The 25,339-nt window shown below is 41.6% G+C and overlaps 1 protein-coding gene across 1 annotated transcript in view; it reads left to right on the top strand.

The window, feature by feature from the left end:
- The first annotated feature begins 1,125 nt into the window (after nt 1-1,125).
- The window catches only part of LOC124556178, a 38,112-nt gene continuing 13,898 nt past the window's right edge, over nt 1,126-25,339 (top strand). The window contains exons 1-2 of the mRNA XM_047130175.1: nt 1,126-1,380; nt 23,880-23,970. Of these exons, the coding sequence (XP_046986131.1) occupies nt 1,126-1,380; nt 23,880-23,970 (346 nt within the window). The remainder of the gene's footprint in view (nt 1,381-23,879; nt 23,971-25,339) is intronic.

Genomic DNA, 25,339 nt, shown 5'->3' with positions numbered 1-25,339 from the left:
TGTTGGATCAAGGCAAGGCTTCGTGAGATGCAGTTGCATGAAAATCTCCACAACAAACAAATGCAATTCTAAGAAAAACAAAGCGCCACCAAAGAAAAACTTTCAAAAATAAGTAAATAAGCAAATTGCAGATAAGGTGAATTCTGTGGATGGATATATTTAAGTTGACCTAGTGATATATGTGAAATTACTGATTAGTTAATTAATAACTTTAATGAAACATATTGACTGTTTTATTTCTATTCCTTTATATAGTTTACTTTGAAATGCTTATAGAAGACACAAACAAGGTGAAATTAGTTCAGGTTAGGACGTACCAGTTTATACTGAAGCATATAAATTCTAACTAGGATAAACCGATTCGACCTAGGCTAAACTGTTTTTCCTATCGGTAACAGAATGAACGAGTTTGACCTAGCCGAAACTAGTTCATCCTAAAAGCGGGTTTGGCCAGTAACATATGCACTTAAATATCTTAAACTAAAAATACGTCAACCATACACTTCAAAGGAACCTATTTGTATCTCTCTTATGGTAGATTGGGAAAAGGAATACAATATGTCTATAGTTAAAAAAAAGACTTAGTTAATATACATGTCATTCCATTTTCGCTTCTGCTCACACACTCAGCGCTTAGATGTAACTCGGATCCTGACTGATCAGCCTAAATAAGAGTAAGTTTATAGGTTCTACATTAACCTTTCGGTGGGCGTGCTTGCGACAGATAGCCGCAAGATTTAGTTTTCTGTTAGTATCACAGATACCTTTGCAATTACGTCCACGCCCAGATACGGATTTCTCGTTCTCAACGGATGTCACCACTTGCTACATTTGCGCGATTCATGCTTTCAGCAGTTTAGTAGCTAATGTTGTTTCAAACGTGAGTGTTGCCTTTGCGGTGTGTGCGTCTTGTGATGTAAGTATTTTCTGTACTTACGTTTTTTTTTCACCTCAAGGCAATCTTTCTTTTAAATTAGTATATAATGGATATTCGAATCGAATCAAAGTTCCCATATACAATTTTCACTGCTTTTTACAGTCTTTGATATTGATTTGCTACAATATATTACTTTTACAAAAACATGTGTTTCATTAGATCTCATAAAAGCGTGGAAGTGAAGAAAAATGGCATCTGACAGGCACCGCCTAATTGTGAGTCGAGAAGAGTATGATAAAGTACTGCGAGAATTGTCAGAAGAAGAATTACAAGAGTTGTCAGATTCATGTGAATCTGAGTCGGAAGAGGTCGTTATTGAAGAAGAAAACCACAGCAGTGACTCCGAACAATCAACAGAGGAAACAGATGGCCACCAGGTTGAAGAGGGGAGACAACAAACAGAGGATTACCGTTTTTATGTGGGAAAAAATGAAACTATTTGCGTAAGTGAACCGCTTCCTTCATCTTCTAAAACCAAGACCAAGAACATCATAAAATTTTTGTCAGGTCCAAAAGAAAGTGCAGAAATTACGGAAAAAGAAATTGATGCATTTTACCTATCTATTACTGATGGGATGTTTATTTTTCCTTAGGTTAAAAATGAAAAACTAATTGCGGTGCAAAAGCCGCAACGCGGCCACTCATGGAAGTATGACAGGCGTGCCCACCGAAGGGTTAATATAGTTCGTTTTCAATTATGTTTACAATTAAAACTATTCAGAATACCACCCAACCCGAAAAGCTGGAAGGATGTCTACATTTTTCGACACAAGTCAAATATGTATCAGGCTGCTAGAGACGTTACAGAGCTATCCTTACATCTCATCATGTTCTCACCACCAGCGCCAGAAATAAGAATGTTACCGGTGTTTTATTATCACGAGAAATATCTCCTGGTACTAACACATATTGGTACCAAGTTTGATTGACATTGCTAGAGGTGTTACAGAATAATGGTCTACAAGACACACACTAATTTAAAATAAAAATTGTGTATGTATTGTTTATTATCTGTTTTACTGCAAAGGGAAGCCAAAGAAGTATTAGTATGTTTTACTGACGACTGATTTCTCTCTTTACATAGAGAAGTCTTGGTCACACTTCACGTTGAGAAATTTTGTGGAATATTTTTAGAAATATACTTCAGTTGTAGCTTAAGTTGCGTCGTAGATTGTTATGTAGATTTTAAACACCGGCCGCGGTGGTCTCGCGGTTCTAGGCGCGCAGTCCGGAACCGTGCGACTGCTACGGTCGCAGGTTCGAATCCTGCCTCGGGCATGGATGTGTGTGATGTCCTTAGGTTAGTTAGGTTTAAGTAGTTCTAAGTTCTAGGGGACTAATAACCACAGCAGTTGAGTCCCATAGTGCTCAGAGCCATTTGAACCATTTTTTTAAACTCAACAATTTGCATGGTTTTAGGTTTGTACAACCTGCTATGAGTGCTTCAGTATTTCTTCGACCAGGGTGACATTTACTGGAGCATATAAAATGAAATCGTCATAACTTCTGAACGGTTTTCGTTACGACGTTCAAACCGCACAGCTGACCGCGGGGCATGATGGGAATTAGTATGTGCATGCCTAAGGTTTGATTTAGCAACGAAGCCCACTTTCATTACGATGGCTTCGTCAATAAGCAAACTTCGCTCATCTGGGGGACTGAGAATCCGCATTTCGTAATTGAGAAGTCTCTTCGCCATCATTGGATGACTGCGTAGTGTGCAATGTCCAGTCACAGAATAATCGGTGCGTTATTACTTGATGGCACGTTGATTAGAAAACGGTACGTGAAGGTTTTGGAAAATGATTTCATCCCCATTATGCAATGTGACCCTGATTTCGACAAGATGTTGTTCATGTAAGACCGACCTCGACCCCATTGAAGCTGGAGAGCGTTTGATGTCCTGGAGGAGCACTTTGAGGACCGCATACTGGCTCTGGGGTACAAAGAGGCCGTTGTCATGAGCCTCGATTTTCCGCCATGTTCTCCGGATCTGAACACATGCGACTCCTTTTTGTTGGACTATATTAAAGACAAGGTGTTCAGCAATAACCCCAAAACCATTGCTGAGATGAAAAGATTCATACAGGAGGTCATCGACTGCATCGATGTTCCGACACTTCAGCGGATCTTCCAGAATTTAGCTATTAGTCTGCGCCACATCATTGCCAATGATGACAGGCATATCGAACATATCATAACCTAAATCTGATTATATGTAGTAACGTTTACATGTTGATTAAGGTGTGTGCACTGCGTACTTAGTATGTAATTTACGTTTCTTTTCATTTAGTTCAATAATTGTCAGGCTTTACTGCTAGAAAGGTATTCCCGTCACGTTTTCCAAGTTCGCACCTAACGGCAACTGCTTCAACATCTTTGTTCTTGAAGGGGCTTAAAGGCATTGCAGAACTGGCTTCAGGATTCAGGAAATTGAAGTCTTTCCCTACTGTGCCAAACAAGTTACGTGCTTTAATTTGAAGTAGAAATACCACCAACACTGACAAATACAGCCAGTCTGGTATCTACCAACTTACTTTCAACTGCTGTCAATCTGTGTATGTGGGTCGAACATTCAGGAATTTCAGAACCAGGTATATAGAACATCTTAGAGCACTGAAAAGCAATAGCTCACACTCAACATTCGCAGACTACCAGATAGCACACAATCACAACCCAACAAACATTGAAACTGTCTTACACATCCTAAAACTACTAGGAGCTTATACCAAAAATTAACTATAGAAGAAAACTATCGAATCCAGAAACAAGTAGACCAAGGAAAGACAATATTAAATGAATACACATTACTGTGCAATGAAACTCTATGTGTTGTAATTGTATGATAACTATACAAATAACACCCGCACAAAAACAACTCATGAGAAGAAAGAAGTCTCTCTCTCTCTCTCTCTCTCGCACACACACACACACACACACACACACACACACACACACACGGTCGCACGCTCACACAAACCAACCACCACAAACTTGCGCGCCTCATCTAGCCAAACACGCTATGAAACAAATGAATACTACATTGCCACAACACGTAATGGCGGCGAAAACTCTGCCCATGTTTTGAAAATTCGGAGAAAGTGTGATGTCAAGCGACCATAGGTCACGAAATCAGCCTATTCACCTCGCCAACAACATATGAGAAAACACTGCAACATCAAAACCTTACAAAAAACGTGATATATATTCATTTCCGTTTGTAAATCTATAATAAACAGAAAAATAAAAAATTATGTTTTGCAGGTGAGAAGTTTTAGATTGAGTAGCAGACTAGCTACAAACATAAATATCCAGCGGCATCATGTGAGGTATGTAAACTAATTCATACATACACTCATTTGCCGACTAAGCTATAACTAGAAATTTATGCATAATGTTATAAAAAATACACAGTGCATCAGGTCGTTAATACATATCTCAACTGTGAACAAATGATGTATAATATTTTACAACAATTATTCATTCACAATTGTAAATATTTTGTACCATAATTTCGCTAAATGTTAATATGAAACAACAATTTTACAGAAAGAAAAATAAAATAAAATAACCCACTGAAGGTAGCACAAAAAGTGCTGAAACATATCTGAGTAAAACAAACCTGAAAACGTGTCTTCCATAAGGCGGAATTCCTCGTCCAATTTTCATAGCAAGCACGGACATAACAAGAACTGCAACACCACAAGATGATTACCTAGGAAAAGTCTCAGGTTTACAAGCATGTTCTGTATTGTAGACGCTACATTCCCGTATAAATCTTGCGGAAAGGCAGAACTATGTTCCCAGGAGTGAGGACTGGAAAGGAGCACCACTTCCCTACTTCCTGCCGCTATCACGTCTAAAGCATCGAATTCGACTCCTACTACAGGAGTTATTCAACCTTGTTTCCACAATCACAGCGGATAGATTTAGGTCACAAAGGGATAGCACTACTCTATGGATATAAGAGTCGACTCCAGACTAAATTAAATATCTCACAAATCGAACAGGGTAACTAGGCATAGAAACAGGCGTCAAAACTGCCTGGGTACCAGAAAGTTATTACTGGACCAGTACACAACACTCCATCAGTCATACAAAACTACAGATGTAAGTAATCGGTGGACACAAAACGAAGAATGAAGCACGTAAATGATGGCGACTGAGAGAGACACTAATAATGGCACATGGCAATCGAATGTGGCACGTTACCCCGTGAACTGCATGGAAACAAAAATAAGAATTAAGGACGTAATTGAGGGCGACTGAGAGAGGCACTAAGGGTAGCACATGGCAATCGACTGCGGCACGTTACCCTGTGAATTGCATGGAAAGTTCTCGGGATGCAGTCATAATTGCGAGTTGCCATAGTAGTTCCAGCTGATCTGTTTGTCACAACAACAAGATCATTAAATTATTCCCTGACTACCCTGCCATCCATTACCAGATCTTTTAGTGCCTGTACCACTCAACCGCACAGTCTGAACATCGCGCCTCGACGGCAAGACCATGTTTTCTGGAGACTGACTGTACCAGTTTCAGAAACGCGTCTTGAAGGCAGTTGATACTGGGTCTCAGTGAGGCTGAGATCTTGCTGTGAGGAATAGTAGTATATCTACGGGTCTTCTGCCACATTCCTTAGCCTTGCGTTAGAAGCTAGGGGTCCTGGCTCCAGAAACCTGTGAGAGAACTATGCCAATATTTGTGGGGCGACTAGATGCAGGGACTTTTACATCGCAATTGAAGATGGCTGTGGCGGGACATTTAGAGATGCACAATGAAGCTGGCGGAAAATTTAAAAGTAAAAGATGGTAGTCGTGCGAAATTTAAAAGTTTTAGCATCCATTAAAATGAAATAACCAACAAACAGACAATCATTATGTGGTCGCCAAGTTCAACGTTATCTGAATGATCTCAATGTTATTTTTTGCTTCATATTAAAAAGATATTTGGAATACAACGGTAATTCAATATCACAAAAATTATGTCAGTTCCACCTAAATGTTGTAAATTCGCGGAGTGGTCAAAAGTGTCTAAATTACCAGAAATTTTATAGAAATTGTATTAGCCCATGTAGACACTCACACACACATCAATGTTGCATAACATTTCGCCTCAGAATTCCATCTCTCTCTCTCTCTCTCTCTCTCTCGGTCTCCCTCTCCCAATCTGTCTTTCTCTGTCTCTTCCGTTGTGTACTTCACTAAACAAATGTTTGTGTCAAATCCTCTACTATTTTGTCAGTAAATTTCATCTCACAAGAGAACACACACCAGCAAAAGTCACGCAAAAGCGTTAAGTAAAAAAATATTTGTGTCAGAGACCATACTGCCTTTTTTGTAAATTTCATCCCTGTCATGTCAGCTACTGTGTTACAGTCAATCACAATAACAAATCCATGTCTCCGCAATATCCTTTCTTTCAGGAGAGCTACTTCTGCAAGATTCGCAGGAGAGCTTCTGTAAAGTTTGGAAGGTAGGAGACGAGGTTCTGGCAGAAGTAAAGCTGTGAGGAGGGGGCGTGAGCCGTGCTTGGGCAGCTCAGTTGGTAGAGCACTTGCCCGTGAAAGGCAAAGGTCCCGATTCGTGTCTCGGCCTGGCACACAGTTTTAATCTGCCAGGAAGTTTCAAATCAGTGCACACTCTGCTGCAGACTGAAAATCTCATTCTGGAAACAAAGATGCAGTCTGAATTACTTTACTGCGATGGTCAAATGGTTCAAATGGCTCTGAGCACTATGGGACTTAACATCTACGTTCATGAGTCCCCTAGAACTTAGAACTACTTAAACCTAACTAACCTAAGGACATCACACACATCCATGCCCGAGGCAGGATTCGAACCTGCGACCGTAGCAGTCGCGTGGTTCCGGACTGAGCGCCTAGGTACCAAACTTCGTACCATTAATGTCCAGCCTGTGGGGAGCATATTTTTATGAGTCACAGCGCTGTCGTCGAGTTCCAACTATGGTCACCAGGTGCCATTATGAGTCAACGTGATTCATAGTTGCACACACCTGACCAGTCGCAGTGCATTTGTTGACGTGTCAACATGAGCTTTCATGCAAGATGGGGCCTCACCACACATCACTCGTGGAGTTCACCTGCTTCTCCGAAACATATGTGGAAACGATCGAATTATCAGTCGATCGTTTCCAAAAGTTTGGCCGGCACAATCACCTGATCTCACTTCCTGTGGTTTCTGGTTGTGGGGCTACCTGAAGGACGGTGTGTACCAGGGGACGATTGTTTGGTTTAAAAGAGGGGGAAGGGACCAAGCTGCTAGGTCATCGGTACCTTGTTCTGAATAAAACAATTCCACAAGGGTGAGAGTAAAACAAGAGAGATTGACAACACAAAACGGAGAGAAAGGAAAAACCGCAAGAACAGCGGAAGGGTAACAAAGAATTAAATGGACTAAAGAGGAGAAGAAAACTACAGAAACGGATGAATCTGGTAGAAGAGATGAAAACGACAAAACAGATTACCATTGCTGGCTGACAATGAGAAGAAAAAGGAGAAGCCACCCACTCTGCAACACGTTAAAACCTCCACTCTAAAAGCACTAGGCTGGAGGGACATGAGATAAAACGTACATCAAATGATAAAACCCTCCCTCACGAATGGAACGTAAAACTGAATCACTCGATGAGGTGTTGTCAGGTAAACGGCAACGAGAACGGTGACCGAAGATTTCTTCGCAGGGCAGTCAAAGTGGGACAGTGCACCAGAATATGGGCCACTGTCAACCGGGCGCTGCATCGACACTAAGGCTGATCTTCACAGGGTAGGAGGTAGCCGTGAGTCGCCCAAGCGCGGCCAATGTGAAGCCGGCAGAGAACCACAGAGTCCCTGCAAGAGGTCTGATTCGAGGACTACCACACATTCGTAGCCTCCTTAATGGCACGCAGTTTTTTGTGCGTACTGTGAGGTAATGGGCGAGATGTGGCGGCCTGAAAATATTCTAAGTTCTGAGTTGGCGTGGCCGCGCGGGGGCGTCTCGGCGGCCACGGCTCGTCGGTGCCTCATGGTGCCGAACGTTAGCGGGGTAGCCCCAGCGCGTGGTCCAGGCCATCCACATGGCTGGGAATTCAATGTTGACGCTTTGATGAGGCCTGTGCTTTGTGTTGATGAAGGAGATGTGTATGATGGGATTGCCAAAGATGCCGGGCTTTGTGAAACCATAATAGCAGACGTTACACAGCTCATGTGGAAATTAATAATAGCCCGAGGGATCATGATATCTTAAAAAGAAACATGTACATTACCATTATTTGCATGACGATTCTGATGGTGGAATCAGATTTTCAACATCTTTATTAGTTTAAAGTTTAGTATCCGACTATAAATAATACAAGTAACACCGAGCAACGAATTTCCAAAATCCAAACGGTTCCTCCAATTTTGTAGATCGACGTGCCTGTAGAAAGATATTAGTGTAACCTTAACTGATATGAATTACAGGCATCTAACTTGAATACTATATGAGTTATTGAAGGTCAAAGTGGCCGATTACTGGTAATCACGCCAGGCCAGAAGTACTCCACAGTTACACGAAAAAACGGTAGCAGCATGCTTATAAATATATTTATTCGTGTATGTCTTTGTTTATATCTGATGTATACTATTCATGAAGAAATTGGTTATATATTTACTGTGTATTAGAAAGCAAAGAGACATTAGGCTACTGGACTGCCTATTGTTTCTATTCCTTTGATAAATGTTTATATGATTCGTTTATGTTTTTAATAATGTGTTTTAGAGCGTGATTACGGTCCAGCAGTAGGAATATTTATTTAATTTCAAATTATTTAAATGTAAAAGCAGGATTTCGTATGTGTTTTAATATGTGTTAGAGTGTGCGTAGGCTTGAAGACATGGTGGGAGCACTCTAGCCAATCACAGCGCTCGTTAATGGATACACTGTATGGAAGAGAGGGAGGCGCATAGAGTGCTAGACAGGAGAGAGAGTGCCGGACGGGAGGCAGCGACGGGAGGTCTGGGGAAAGACTTGGAGAGTGGAGCAGTACGCGCGTGGTCACGATAGATAGAAATGTTTCTTAGTGTCGACTTGTGCACGTGTGAAATTTCCGTGGCTTCTGCAGTGAAGACGTAGTATGCGTTTAGAAGTGAATATCTCGTGAGTTATGTTGTTGCTCATCACTAATTACGTGAAGTAGGAATCTATTGTTTCCCTGTTATTCAACTTATATTTCATGTAATTGCTGGACCATCGACAACAATAAGTGTTTTTCAGTAACAAAGGGCATTCTTGAAGGTACTTCTGCTATCGCGCTCATCATTTAAAGTCGTTCAAACAGTACCTGCAGATTTTATTTAATTGAAATCTTTCAATTTTAAATTTCTATGTAACATTCAAAATTCGCAATTGCAGAGTGATAGGAACCTTCGACCACTCGATTCATGTGTATATTCATATTGTATACTGTAGACTCAGCAGTATTTGGCTTGTAATGCGGCAACTACGTATCCCAGCCCCTAGACAACGTAACCAGCCAAAACTTTCAATATTTCAACTCTGGGTCTGAGGGCACGTAGTTCAGGGTCACATCATTCATCACATTTTGTTTTTTGAAAGCCCGTAATTGGGGGATCGTCCGGGATTTGTGTCCTGCAAAGTGGTGGTGGTGGTGGTGGTGGTGGTGGTGGTTGTGGTTAGTGTTTAACGTCCCGTCGACAACGAGGTCATTAGAGACGGAGCGCAAGCTCGGGTTAGGGAAGGATTGGGAAGGAAATAGGCCGTGCCCTTTCAAAGGAACCATCCCGGCATTTCCCTGAAACGATTTAGGGAAATCACGGAAAACCTAAATCAGGATGGCCGGAGACGGGATTGAACCGTCGTCCTCCCGAATGTGCAAAGTGGTAATTCCTTTACTGTCTGCTATTCAGTCAACTATGTGAAGTGTGAAACCCTTTGCAAAACCAGTAGAGATTCCTGTACAGTGAACCTCTCACAAAACACAGTGTGAGATCGTTTTTTCTTCCAAAGTAGGTTTCTGGATTTAGTGAAATCACGCAGTAATTTTCCCAACTAACACATGCTATCGCTAGAGGTCGTAATTTGTCACATTAAAGGCAATTTGCTTGGTGGCTAGGAGTCTAAATAAGTTTAAGTACAGCGAACAATAGCGGTTAGCGCATTTAACAGACAGCGGTATCGGAGATGGTTGGAACACGCATTAACCAGCGGTAGCTACAGTTACTTTAGGGCGACTTCTCCAGTGGCGGACACAGTTCAACAGCAATACGACAGCAGCTCCTTCGTTTACTCAAGGGCAGTCGTCAATGTCGACTTCCACTACAACTGACGGCGTCACCATGGCAGAGGGAACCATCTCAGATCAGATAAGTGCCTGCGCAAGTAGTGAGACAGTGTTTAACTCTGAAGTTCAAGCTCCACTTATAGATCTCGCGAATATAAAACAGTAACCTAGTATGTGTAATTCAGAAAGCGGAAATGAGCCGGTTAGTCTCAAATCAGAGCGCGAAAGTGTAACTAGTAGGAATCCAGGGAAGGAGAAAGAATGTAGGGGAGATATGATGTCTCAGCTAATGTAAATGATCCAGGGATTGGAAAATAATATGAATACAATGGCAAATAATATCAGTACAATTCGAACAGACACGGATACAATTTGGACTGATAAGGGTACAATGTACAGGTTCCGCTATGAAAGAGGAAGTTGAAAAAATTATCGGTAATCTTGAAATAACAATATATGATAAATTAAAATGTGTCCGAATGAATACGGGGAAAATTACAGACGAAGCTGTAATAGGAAAATCTAAAATCGAATCAGTGGAAAGAGATCTTGGGGAAAAATGGATAAGATACAGACGGAACTTGGGGGCAGGGTAAGCGACTGTATAAAAGCACAATATACTAACGAAAGCGATGTAAATTTAGCAATTAGTGACATTGACAATCGTGTAGGTGAGGGGAGAATGAAGTGGGAAAAATTAAAGATAAAATAGAGTCCAGTATCACTTGTAAAAATGAATTTAAAAAACAAATACAACAGATAAAAAGTGATTTGAATTCGTTAGCCTCCCAACAAGTCACGCCGGTTATAAATATCTCTTGGGCAAATACCGGATCTGCGAAATGTTACACAGATGATGGAAGATATCACCCAGAAAATTTCTTGGCTTCGTGTAGGGACGCCTTTGTTCACGGAATGTCGGACAAAGCGAAACTAAAATACGTTAAATGGCATTTGGAGGGAGACCCACAGTCTTGGGCAAATGTTAAATGTAGTTCGTGCGAATCGTAAGAAGAGTTTGAAAAGTGTTTTTTGGATAAATTCTGGAGCAAGGCAAAACAGACAAGGATCCAAAATGAATTTTTAAACGTTTCAAGTTACAAGTCCGGTAATGGGACCATGAGAGATTTTTGCAAGCGCGAACTTGGCAAGCTTATGCATGTGAAACATCAGTAGGGGGTTTTGACGGAAATCACCACGTTAAAAAGGCGATTAATCGAAAATTTGCAGTTGGATCTTGTTCATAGTCCATGTGGTTCCATGGACGAATTTCTAGAATTTGTAGAAAAATTAGAGAGGGCTTTGAAGTTCAAACCCCAGAGCAAACCGGGTGGTAGTTATCAAAATGGGAATCCAAATAATCATCACCAAAATAAAAATCGTGAGTGGAATCAAAGGAATTCTCATAGAGATAGTAGTTGGAATGAGCAGAATGGTCGGAGAACGAACGGGAGTGATTACTTCAGTGAAAAGGACCCAAGTAAAGAACGCAGATTTGATGGGGGAAATTCGCGCGAAGTGCAATCGCTTAACAATCGGTCGGGAAACTGATGTTCGCCACATCTCAGGTTTGGGGATGGTGATCTGAACAGGCGATGGAAAGGACTGAAGATAATGGTAATGATAGAAATATTAATAGGTTTGGAGAAAGGCAACAAATATCTAATATGGAGTATGTTAAAGAGGAAAGCTGTATAGGTGGCTCTTTCAATAAAAGCAGGCGCTAACAGCGGAAGCATAGAGCTGTGAAAGATTTAAGTAAAAGCAATGGGAATAAATTTGCGGCGAATGATGTAAGTTACGGATGTGTAATGAATGTGTGTGTGTGAATGGTGATGAATGGGAAGATTCAGTGGTTCAAAAAGAAGTAAAAAAGGAGATGAATTATGTGAAAGCAAATTGTGTGGAGAGTTCTGAAGAGGTATTAGCAAATAGTAGCAATTGCAGTAAGTAAGGTGTCATAGTAGCAAGTATTTGCGAATCGGCGGAAAGCGTCGATGTTAGTGAAGGCGGTGTTGCTTTGGTCTCGCCAGCTGCAAGAGAGGGTAATTGTATTCCGGCGGAAAGAATTAATTTTACTAAGGGAGGCTTACCATTGCTCTCGCCAGCAGTTGACGTTAAAAACGTATCGGCGGAGATAGATGATTTCTGTTTAAAGGAACAAAGTAATGGTAATTTATGTAATGATGTAAAAGATACTGGTAGTGATACTTCGGAGGAAGGAATTACGTGTTTCTAGTCACGAATGAAGGCGAAACGAAACTTATTGAGGAATGTGTGGATCCAAAACGTTTGCCAGAGTGTGAATGTGAGAATGTACGTCAAGTAGGATTGGGGGTTAATCTGGATGAAGAGTGTGTAAAAATGGCAGTGTATGCTGATTTTTGTCGAATCACAGCGGACTGTAACAATTCTGGAAGTCCCAAAATTGTACGACAAGGTAGCAGCAATTTGCGTAATCTAGAGGCGGAGGATAAAGTTGTGTACGAAAAGTTAATTTGCCGACGAAGGAAAGTAAGGTTTCTGACACGAATTTTTCTGGTGATTTAAATGGTGTATCAGCAGATAAGGTTGCTGAGATGAATATTTACGGTGATGATGGCTTAGGCATCGATGTATTGTTTCAGGAAGATATAGCGTTTAACAGTGAATCGATGTGTAATTTCGTTGAAGCTGCAAGTGTAGATATTTTGGAGCGGAGGAACAGTAAAGTTGTGCGTGCTGTGAGTAGTGAATGGGCGAAAGGTCTGCAAGAACTAACAGAAAATATACAGAAGGCTGAAGTGAATAGTGTGGATGAGGGTAGTTTGTGTAATGAAGTACGTATGAACTGGTATATGAAGGAGGAGTGTGATTTTAGTGTGACTGATATGCGTTCGTACGGTAGAAAATTACGGTCGCTACCGCCGCATATGTGGTAAAGAGAGAAGTTTCAAATTGTTAGAGGTTTAGAAAACGGAAGGAAGGAATTTGGGGCGAAGGAAATATTTAATGAATTATTTCTGGATGAACATGAGACTGAAGGATGGATAGAACAGGATATGTGTACGCTAGAATGGGAAGACAAGGGACGAGATGTAGAAAATGATTTATTAAGGGAGATATATTTAGAAAGAAAGTAAAAGGTAAATGTACAGAAAATAATTGAAATGAAAGTTGGCAAAGAAATGGTAGATGTACTTCTAGATTCAAGCAGTAGTGTCTCAGCAGTGTGGTAAAGGCAAGGGCTCCAGTTTGGAAAGAAGGAGTGGTACACGAACTGCAATTGGAAGCCCTTACTTGGGCCGCCAATGCAGGAGATGAACGGCCATAGGTGGGAAATGGGTACGGTAATTTCAATGCGCAGGAGAATTACGAACGTGTGCAATGTGACTGGGCAGCAGTTGTGCACGCCTATCCTGCAATGGAAAGGCTCCGGCCTCCAGCAGGACGCTGGTCACCTGATCCGACCTAAAAGCTCCTGTCGCTAGGCGAAAGCCACAGTGGTGCACTGGGCCAAGTAAACGCCGAAACATAAACCAGACATACATAGTCATGGCGGGTCTGAACAAGGGATCTGTAGAGCTGCAGCAGCGTAGAGCGATTTGCACCCCAGCTGGTGCTGCTCAGGCAGCGCCTGTTAGACTGTGAAGGTCCGACAACCGATTAGTTCCAGTCAATCCAGCAGGAAGGAGGTACACAGCTCGTGTTGTCTCTAGTTCAACCATGCCTAGGCGGTGAATACCGCGGTTCGATCGCATTGTTACTTTGTGACAGGAAGGGCACTCAACAAGGGAAGTGTCCAGCTGTCTCGGAGTGAACCAAAGCGATGTTGTTGGGACATAGACAGATACAGAGAGGTAGGAATTGTCGATTGCATTCCTCGCTCAGGCCGCCCAAGGACTACTACTGCAGTGGATGACCGCTGCCTACGGATTATGGCTCGGAGGAAACCTGACAGCAAGGCCATCATGATGAATAATGCTTTTTGTGCAGCCACAGGATATCTTGTTATGACTGAGACTGTGCGCTACAGGCTACATGATGCGCAACTTTAGTCCCGACGTCCATGGCGAGGTCCATCTTTGCAACCGCGAATCCATGAAAAGCGGTGCAGATGGGCCCAACAACATTCCGAATGGACCGCTTGTGATTGGCATCACGTTCTCTCCACCAATGGGTGTCGCATATGCCTTCAAGTAGAGAATCGTCGGAGATGTGTTTGGAGGAAACCCATCAGGCTGAACGCCTTAGACACACTGTCCAGCTAGTGCATCAATGTGGAGGTTCCCTGCTGTTTGGGGGTGGCATTATGTGGGGCCGACTCACGCCGCTGGTCGTCATGGAAGGTGCCGTAACGGCTGTACGATACGTGAATGCTAACCCCCGATAGTGCAACCATATCGGCAGCATATTGGCGAGGGATTTGTCTTCATGGGCGCAATTCGCGCACCTATCGTGGGCATCTTGTGAATGACTTCCTTCAGGATAACGACATCGCTCGACTAGATTGGCCAGCATGTTTTCCAGACATGAACCCTGTTGAACACAGCTGGGATAGATTGAAAACGTCTGTTTATGGATGACGTGACCCACCAACCACTCTGAGGGATCTACGCCGAATCGTCGTTGAGGAGTGGGACAATCTGGACCAACAATGCCTTGATGAACTTGTGGATAGTATGCCATGACGAATGCAGGCACGCATCAATGCAAGAGGAGGTGTTACTGGGTATTAGAAGTACCGGTGTGTACAGCAATGTGGACCACCACCTCTGCAGGTTTCGGTGTATGGTGGTACAACATGCAATTTGTGGTTTTCATGAGCTATAAAAAGGGCGCAAATTATGTTTATGTTGATCTCTATTCCAAATATCTGTACATGTTCCGGAATTCTCGGAACGGAGGTGATGAGAAACTTTTTTGATTTGTATATGTGAGCACCGATTAATGAGCATACCCACAATGTTTGTAACCTACGATGTATTTAGGAAGCACTACAGCACTCTGAATAATCTCAGTTCAATTATACGTACCCAATATCTTTGAAAGTAAACAGTTATATTGTGTACGTTCATTAAATATAATTAGTTTCTGAGAGTGCATGTGTCTGTACAGTTCACGTCAATCTGCCAAACACATAAATGTATGTGATCGTTATGAACGAAGGTTCTTGTGTCCTATGAAACAAGTAAATACAATGTAAATACATTTGCTGGCACTGTGTATTTTGAATAATTACGATCCGTGGACACAATATTTAAAACATCTGTTTACTTAAATTAGAAAAATGTAAGAACGTAATACTAATAATTTCATGTAGAAGGGCTTGATTTTAAGTTCTACAGTTAGAACAGTTAATGACTCTCCTCTAAGCGATGCTAGCAAGTGCTGACATAAACAAGTCTACGACATAAATGGATAAACTGCGATTCCTCGCTCAATATATTCAAGTCTGGCCCGCATCTCGTGGTCGTGCGGTAGCGTTCTCGCTTCCCATGCCCGGGTTCCCGGGTTCGATTCCCGGCGGGGTCAGGGATTTTATCTGCCTCGTGATGGGTGGGTGTTGTGTGCTCTCCTTAGGTTAGTTGGGTTTAAGTAGTTCTAAGTTCTAGGGGACTTATGACCACAGCAGTTGAGACCCATAGTGCTCAGAGCCATTTGAACCATTTTATTCAAGTCTGTAGCCAATTGTTTCCACATCTGTGATGAAGTCACACCTCAACTTCACACGAGTTATATAAACTATTATGTAAGCAAGCGCACGCAAGGCCACTGTGAAAGAACGGTAAGCAGCCACTCCTTCCGGGCTCGCTTTATCGGGAATACTGACTGTGCTGTATAGGACTGTCGAAACGGAGTGCTGAGCGGATAACCATTATTGGCTTAAACTTTGCACTGCCAAATTTTAAAATTAACCTGCTAGAGATACTCAGCCAGTGCATGTTGTGGACATGGACATTCATAAAACTTCTCCGTGAAATATAGGACACGTCCTGAATAATAGGCAATAAATGAATCAGTATATAAAATGTACGCAGATGTGACGAAAGGCATGGGACACCATCTAATAGCCGGCCGAAGTGGCCGTGCGGTTAAAGGCGCTGCAGTCTGGAACCGCAAGACCGCTACGGTCGCAGGTTCGAATCCTGCCTCGGGCATGGATGTTTGTGATGTCCTTAGGTTAGTTAGGTTTAACTAGTTCTAAGTTCTAGGGGACTAATGACCTCAGCAGTTGAGTCCCATAGTGCTCAGAGCCATTTTTTGAACCATCTAATATCGTGTCAGACCTCCTTTTTGGCCGACATAGTGCAGCAACTGGAAGTGGCATGGACTAAACATGTCGCTGGAAGTCCCCTGCTGAAATATTGAGCCATGCTGCCTGTATAGCAGCCCATAACTCCTAAAGCGTTGCCTGTGCCAGAATTTGTGCACGAAATGATCTCTCGATTATATCCCATAAATGTTCGATGGAATTCATGTCGGGCGAACTGGGTAACCAAATCATTCGCTCTAAATTTCCAGAATATTCTTTGTTACAGCGTAAAGTGAAGCGCCGTCACGTCAGTCGGGAACGACAAAGAAGAGAAGGCTGTGAGAAGAAGTCAGCCAATCGCACGCTGACCAGCCCCCTTCCAGGACGACAACGCCACAGCAGCGGCCCCTATGTGAAGACAAGCGCCGCGCCCGAATGGTGGCTGTCAGTTAGATAGCAGCGTCAACGTTAGCAACTTCAACAGCAGATTCTAGATTAGCTACTTGGATAGCAGCATCAATGATGGCGACTTCGACAGCAGTTCAGAACAGACTTGTCAGTTACAGATCAGCAGTCCCTGCAAAGACTTATTATTTCGTAAGACGCCCTTTGCTTGCCACACATACGTGTGATTGCCAAAGTTAAGTACTGCATTTGATTAATTGTAATAAAACTCATTAATATGACTTGTTTGATTGTTTGTCTAGCAAAAAGAGTATTCCTAGACACAACAAGTGTGACTGCGAGGCTCGTCCAAAAAGATTCTTCAAACAAATCGCGAACAATAGTTGCTCGGCGCACGATCATTGATAAAAATTTCATCGTTGTTTGGAACATGAAGTCCAGTAACGTCTGCAAATGATCTCCGAGTAGCCGAACACAATCAGTACAAAGCCCATTCCATGCAAACGCAGCCCACACCGTTATGGAGCCACCACCAGCTTGCACAGTGCCTTGTTGACAACTTGTGTCCATGGCTTCGTAGGGTCTTCACCACACTCGAACCCTATCGTCAGCTCTTACCAACTGAAATCTGGACTCGCCTGACCAGGTCACGGTTTTCCAGCATCTATGGATCAACCGATATGGTCACGAGCCCAGAAGAGACGCTGCAGGCCACGTCGTGCTGTTAGTGAAAGCACTCACGTCGGTAGTCTGCTGCCACATCTACATCTACATCTACATTGATACTCCGCAAGCCACCCAACGGTGTGTGGCGGAGGGCACTTTACGTGCCACTGTCATTACCTCCCTTTCCTGTTCCAGTCGCGTATGGTTCGCGGGAAGAACGACTGTCTGAAAGCCTCCGTGCGCGCTCTAATCTCTCTAATTTTTTCCACTCTGCCCTGAACGCCAGATTTCGTCGCACTGTACTAACGGATACGTTCGTCGTACGTCCTACGTTGATTATTGTGGTTATTTGACGCAGTGTTTCTTGTCTGTTAGCTCTGACAACTCTAAGCAAACTCAGCTCCCGGTCGTTAAGATGGAGCTATCCCTGGTGAGAGATAATGCCTGAAATTTGTGCCGAGAATACCAGTCATGACACTGTGAATATGAGTCTAACTCCAACCACGTTTCCACGTTCGAGGTCTGGTAACTCCGATCGTGTGGCCATAATCACGTCGGAAACCAATTCACATCAGTCACACGCGCACAAATGACAACTCCGCCAATTTACTTCTGTTCTTCGTGTATGCGATACATCGGCCCGGCCATCTGTATATGTGCATATCGCTACCTCCTGACTTTTGGCACCTCAGTGTACGGTTCGATGGGCAGTGAACAGACCGCTAAGCCTAAAGAAAAGAGAAAAATGGCCTCCAACCGAAACACTGATCTGTTTAAGATAATCAAGTAACTAAGAATTTGTTTTTGTCCTTACGGGTACCTTACCCACAGGGAAGGAAAAAAACACAGCACCATAAATAGTTAATGTAGAGTAATGAACTTCCGGGATGCGTTTGTCTAGGTAACATATTTAATGAAACACCATTGCAAGATGACTGTATAACGTAAGCACGAGGTAAGCCACTGGAAATGTGAAATGCTGGTACAGTAATAAGCGGTGTAAGAACCAGAATGTTGAATGCAAGCATACAAATGTGCATGCATTGTATTGTAAAGGTATTAGGCGTGAGTTAGTTTGAAGGTGTTCTATGCCTGAGGCACTTGGTCGATCAATACACGGACAGTTAATGCTGTTTGTGAATGGCGCTGTAGTTTTCATCCAATAATTTATCATATGAATACGATTGGAGAAATATCTGGTGACCGAGCATGCCAAGGCAACGTATCGACGCTCTGTGAAGCATTTTGGGTTACAACAGTGGTATGTGGGCGAATGTTATCCAGTTGGAAAACATACCCCGAAATGCTTTTTATGAATGGCAGCAGAGTAGATCGAATCACCAGCCTGAAGTGCAAATTTGCCATACCGTTGCTCCAGGTGTCGAGCACGCAGACTGGTTGGTTGCAGGTAATCAAGTGGCCTAATTCTGATCAACATACGGCCATCACTGGTACAATGGTGGAATCAGCTTTCATTGGAAAGTACAACAGACTTCCACTCTGCCCTTCGATGGCTTCTCGCTTGACACCAATGACGTCACAAGTGGAGGTACTTCAAGGTCAGTGGAAAGTACACTATAGGGCATTTGGCTCGGAGCTCTCCTCGATGTGATCGATTTGTAGCAGTTCGTTGTCACTGTGAATCGAACTGCTGCTTATAGTTCTGCTCCAGATATAGTACGATGTGCCAGAGGCTTAAACCGAACACGATGGTCTTTGATGCTACATTGTCGTCCGGAGCCTAGCCTTGCGATCGTTCATTCCAGTGATCACCACTGCCAGTAATCATGTACGGTGACTACATTACTGCTTCTTCTTTCTGTAGTATTGCAGAAGGAACTTCCAGCTTCTCGTAACCCTGTTACACGACCCTATTCAAACTGAATATGGTATTGACAATGTCGTCTTTGTCGCCTTAGAGGCATTCTTGACTTACATAAACTCACCACGTCCGCTCTCGGAAGTAACTAAATACACGTTGTAATGGTCCTGAGAGTTAAATTAAACCTTATTTGCAGTCTTATAGTGTCGCTACTAGCACCACTCTTATGCGACTGCCGCAAAATTTGAGTGGACATCAGCTTTTAGATGTAGGAACACGCCTCCCAAATCTCGTCTATGTTAGACAATTCCTTCTTGGTGTCGTGATTGTTTTCTGTCAGTGTATGTGTTAATAAGAATTTTACTTCTGAACAGCCTACCATACGTGTCACGTCAATTGTTACTGATGCGAATGTACCACTGTTTCATGTTATCCATATCTGATGAACTGTCTCCTTGAAGTGACAGCAACCTATCCTGCGGTCCGTAACATCCTACCATATCGTTTCCTCTCTACAATTGATTCTGCGTGAACGATAGACACTTCCTTTCTACCGGGGATCCAGTTCATCTCGTCTCAACAAGGAAGATCCCGTCGACAGGTACCGTCCAAAATGTCCAAACTTTTCAAACCCACTGTTATAACCCACATGTTAACCTGTGTGTCTCTTTTCCATACGTTGACAGAACTCTTGTAAAAACTAAACTCATATTTTCTATCGACCAAGAAAAAATTTTTCCCTTCACACCATGTGTACACGAGATGCTTTTGGAAAGGCTATTATGACACAATAAATTCCATGAAATTTATTTATTTTATTCCAGACAAAACACACTGGGCACAGCAGTATGTTCCCTGCTTAGGGAGAAAATTTAAGTTTTGTTGGATGCTGTATACGCCAGAATTTCTTCACTTTTACTAATCCTGTTTGAATCACATGAAGTACGTGTAAAATCCATACACTTACACCATTTTTCAAAGACCTCAAATTCGGTGTACTAGAAGTAAATTCCAAACGTTCTGTGACAAGCACCTTCCGATCCATACTATTTGTTATCATGAACTACGCTATTGTCTGAAGGCCCTGTGCCACCTTTTCGCTCGGGTTTCTTCGCCTGAATACATGGATAAACATATAAAATATGATTCTAAGCATTGTTAAAGTAATCTATATTCTGACCATCCACTATGATCTCTAATTATCCAGCGTAAACCTGATAAGATCTGTAAATATCTAATGAGGTGAACACTATGCTGTGGAAGGACTGTAAAAATAAAGTCTGTTTAGCAAAGCCACATTCGAATGATAGCCAGTATTGTCCAGTCAAATCATTCTCTTACCACGAACACTAATCAATTACAGTAGCGAAGTGACTAATATTTTCTGTACCTTTCCAAACATTTTCATAAAACTTGAAGCGAATAATATCCAGTCCAATGCTAATACACAGGTTACAGTAATGATCACTGCCGTAAACAATACAGGATGCTGTATAACATACCTCAAACCACTGTGTAATATTCCTGTTTATGGACTCTTTTGTAATAACCCCTGATGTTATTTAAGAGAAATATTTCAAAATTATGGCAACTGAATCGAGTGGACAGTAAGGAACAATTTCTTTTAAATGATTTATAAAGAGGCATACTCTTTGGAAAGGTTAACGTTTGTAAATCCCTTATATGATACTAATCTTTGTTCTGCAAAGTCTTAATTACTATATCTATAAAGAAAGCGACATTACAATCTTTTCTTCTTCGCTTTCTGGCTGTGGCACTATACAGATGTAAGGGAATTCATTGTACATTTAGTCATTAGCAATTGGACCACTGTATTTTAAACTTTGTTTTATTTTCCAAAATGACCTACCTCACAGGTTTCCTGTTTTAATTATATAATGCAAGTAATTTCTGGCTAGAAGTGACTAGCTTGGTGATGGAACGATCGTGCGCCATAAGCGTTCTGTCCTTATTTACATCACTTTTTGAAAGTGGAACCTGCATCTGAATTCTAAGCCTCATTAACTCTATACGGTATAGTTTCTTTCGCATGAACATTAATTGTGTACAGGGTTATTCGTCTCCAAATGTGTCTTTAACCAGCAATGACCATAAAGTTACTTTGGGTCAAAAAAGCACGTTTTGGAAACTCGTAATGATATTGCTACATGTGGAGTTTCGGTTGATCTAGTATACATACACTACATAAGCAGGTTTCATGTACCCTATCGAAATTATTGCCATTGTGAGAGTCACGAATTCTTTACTGAAGATGATGGTTAGTTTAAAATTTGACATGGTGATATAGACTCTTGCTCCGTAACGACGATTCCAATGGGTGACTAAGCGAATTTCACAGTGTTCTCTGATATTTCCATATGTTTGCCGAAAATTGCGTTATTCATCACTTCATAAAATCCTTTTCAAAGTCATACATCACAGAAGCCACCTTTCGGTATTTAGAACAATGTATTCCTTCGATGCGAAACACTGTTGCCGGAATTAGTGCTGGTGACTCTATCCAGTTGCAAACTCAATCTTCAGATATTGCTATCTGAAGTACTATCTTGGATGTTAAATTTCTCACAACCTTTAGCCTAGGCCGGATGTGCTGTGTGGTGATGTGGGAGTTCACTGATCGTGGTCTCAATTTCAATTCTTGTAATGGAGTTCGGAGCACGTATTCGGTGTTGCCGTCTACATCCATATCTACTGGTGCGTCATCTTGGATTCTATACTTAGAGCAACTGATCTAATTTTAAGTGTCACGAATAGGGCAAAAGCACATTTTTTTAAAAATTTCCCACAAGTTTACACTTAGGATATTTACGACATTTGGGCTATTTTAACAATTCCCTTGAAACTAACTTTCTTCCAAAGGTATTAGCTGATTACTTCTTGTGTTGTACACCCATGACAATTGTTTGTGAGAAAGATTCTGCGGAATTAGAGTGAAGTATGTTTTGTTCTTATGTTGAGGAAATTAATAATGCATTTCCTTTCATTGAAGCCCGAATGAGAGTAACTACTATCCAAAACTAAGAAAATACAGATTCTCTGACTGCGAGATACGTTTCTTTTAATTGTTCGATTTATCTGGACTTAGGAATCATTTTGGGTAAAGCACAGTCGAATATGAGGAAGTACCTGTTTCTGGTCAAACTAAAGAACCAACGAACCCGTAGAAATTCCCAAAATTTCCGGTAAGGATTTTATGCATTTATAACGTCCACGTGGAAACGTGTTATTTCAACCATCATCAACACAGCCGAAAAGTGCAGCGTCACCTGGACTACACTGTCGTTGTTGTTGTTTTTCCTTTTTGCTTTTAGTCTGATGCTTGCCGTACGTATCTAATGCATTGTATTTTATAGAATGAGTTTTCTTCTATTATTTTATGTATTAGCTATATATGGTAGTGTTTGTCCTATTTTGTTTCTATTTTGGAAGAAACTTTCTATCTCTGTGATTCTTATAGTTTCTTGCTATTTCATATGAAATTAGGCAATTCAATGATGTAATATGGTACAAGATGTATGTTTGGTTTTGAAAATCTCCTTCAGTTTTAACACCATCCTCGATTTTACTACAGAAGTAAGTTGTTACTCTGTTAAAAGTTTTTTGGTTGCATTCCATTTGCACAGTTCACTGCTCTACAATACGATTTTAGTGTGGAAATGCATCCACCGGTAAAGCAGTCTCAAAACTCTGCAAAGCGTAAACCTTAGGGCTACAAATTACTGTGGCTTTATATCACATGAGTTGTTGTCAGTTTTGTGTCCTTTGTTCCCTTAGACTGCTAAATGGTAATATTGCTGACGAATGGTAAATAATATTCAGTATTTACTTCAGGATTACCCGTTTCGTAAACTGACATACGGCCAGGAGAGCGGTCTGCTGACCACATGCCCTCCATGCCCGTATCAAGTGACGCCTGTGGACTGAGGATTACACGGCGGTCAGTTGGCACCGTTGGGCCTTCATGACCTGTTCTGGCGGAGTTGTATTATTTTTTTAGTATTTAGTACATCTTTGGTTTCCTGAAGGCAATGCTGCTGGAGTAGATGGCCAAACTGTCAATCGATCATTGCTTAAGCCATTCGAAAGGTTTTATAATCAGTATGCTTCACAATGTCGCGACTCGCTACGAAGTGTTGAGAATTTACACCTATGGTCATGAATGCAATACGTGTAAACGTAGATATGTGTTAAAGTAAATATTTATTGACTGAATGTGGGAAAAATTGGACCAACTGAAATGGAAAATTTATCTAGACACTCTGATTATTTTAGATTCAATATACTCAAAGGTAACTAAAACTTAAAATAAATTCAACTGAGTTCTTATGTACTTGATTATCTGTTCTGTGGAATTCACTTCGTGAGTCACGATCGCAGTAGCGGGGAGGTACGTGATAAACTTTGGAACGAGGAATACTGCCCTCCACTACAGAGTTGTGACACATCGCCAGTGAGTCAGCTGCCGACCATTCAGCAGTGAGTGCAGAGAGTAAAGCTTATTCGGTTGTCAGTTGCCCTGCAGTGCGTACGTCATCGCAGCGAAGGAGTTCTCAGCTAAAATGAAAGTCTTCGATTGGTTCGTCGCCTTTCTTCTTGTCAACGGTAAGTCTCTTTACAACATTACAACTATAATTTTTTATTCCCGTCTGATAAGGTGCGTTATAAAGTGTTTGAATTCTGATACGGGTACTTGTCATCAATCAATATATCTTTGGCTAAAGCTGAGATTCTTCAAGTAGCGAGGCTCGAACAGGTTTACTTCCACATTAATATCTACAGTAGCTAATGGTCTAACACATATAACTTTGACATCGATGGTATGTTAAATTGTGTAACTTATTCGTAGCTTGTAGAAATGATGAGGAATTTGAAGTTATTGCCAACCGAATCACCGGGGTGTGTCTCTCACTAGATTAATACTATAAGAAACGATAGTAACTTGTAACGAGGTAGATGAGTGCTTCAACTTGAACAACTATTTACGTACCAACCGTCTCTTTGTGTACACTTGTCTTTCTGGCGACATAAATGAAATACATTACAAGGTATCCTTTTGACCTGGTTACATTGTGTGCCACTTGATGTGTCTTTTCTTCCATCCCTATTGGATTTAGGTACTGATCATCATATTTAGTTGTTGATATGAAATGTGAGACAACAACGGTTGTGTAACGGTGTGTAATTATAGTCAAGTTTTCATTTCACTGTTGTCATACATTCGATATATTTACGAGGCACATAACTTTATCATTCTGCGATGCGATCATTATCTGGACAGTAAGTTCAAAATTCACTTCCCAATCTACAACGAAATAATTATATGGGGCACAAAGTCGTATTGGGCACGGCTGCGGAAAGGAACATAGTGTGGACTTTTCAAAGAAACTATCCTATTAGTTCTCTGTAACATTTTATGGATACCATGGGAACCAGAAAAAATGCATGAGTGGACGGGTATTTGATTTCAACTTCTCCGCAATACGTTTTCACTGCTGGTCGTTTGAATTCATCTTGTATGTAAGGATACGGTAGTTGCAGGACACGCATGCGAATCAATCAGGTTTTGCTGTAGAGGGAAATGGAAATACACAGCCTGACAAAAAAAAAAGAAAAGTTAACCGCACAGAAGAGGAGGACAAAGACAATTAAACTTAATGAGATGAGGGGCATTTTACTTCAGCGATTTCAAAACTGAGTCAAATTTAGAAAACTTGGCAATATGACGCCACATATAGGTAAGATGCTGCACTGCCTTCTGCCGCCGAGCAGTGTGTCAGCAGTGCGCAATTAGCAGCAACTGGCTTATTTAGCGTTCATGTAAGTGTAGTAGTCAAGTGGAAAATTTGTTTCAGTGTTCTTAGCGCACTTGTTTAGTCAAATCCATCAAATCATTGAGTAGTTTAGTATTTAGCAGGGGCAGATATGCATTTTAATATCTGTGACGTGTAAAGTAGCGTAGTCGTCTCTCATT

The sequence above is a fragment of the Schistocerca americana genome, chromosome X (genome assembly GCF_021461395.2).
Source record: "Schistocerca americana isolate TAMUIC-IGC-003095 chromosome X, iqSchAmer2.1, whole genome shotgun sequence".
In the NCBI taxonomy this organism is placed as follows: domain Eukaryota; kingdom Metazoa; phylum Arthropoda; class Insecta; order Orthoptera; family Acrididae; genus Schistocerca; species Schistocerca americana.
Note: the sequence above shows the minus strand (reverse complement) of the source record. Positions and strands in the feature narration are given on the sequence as shown.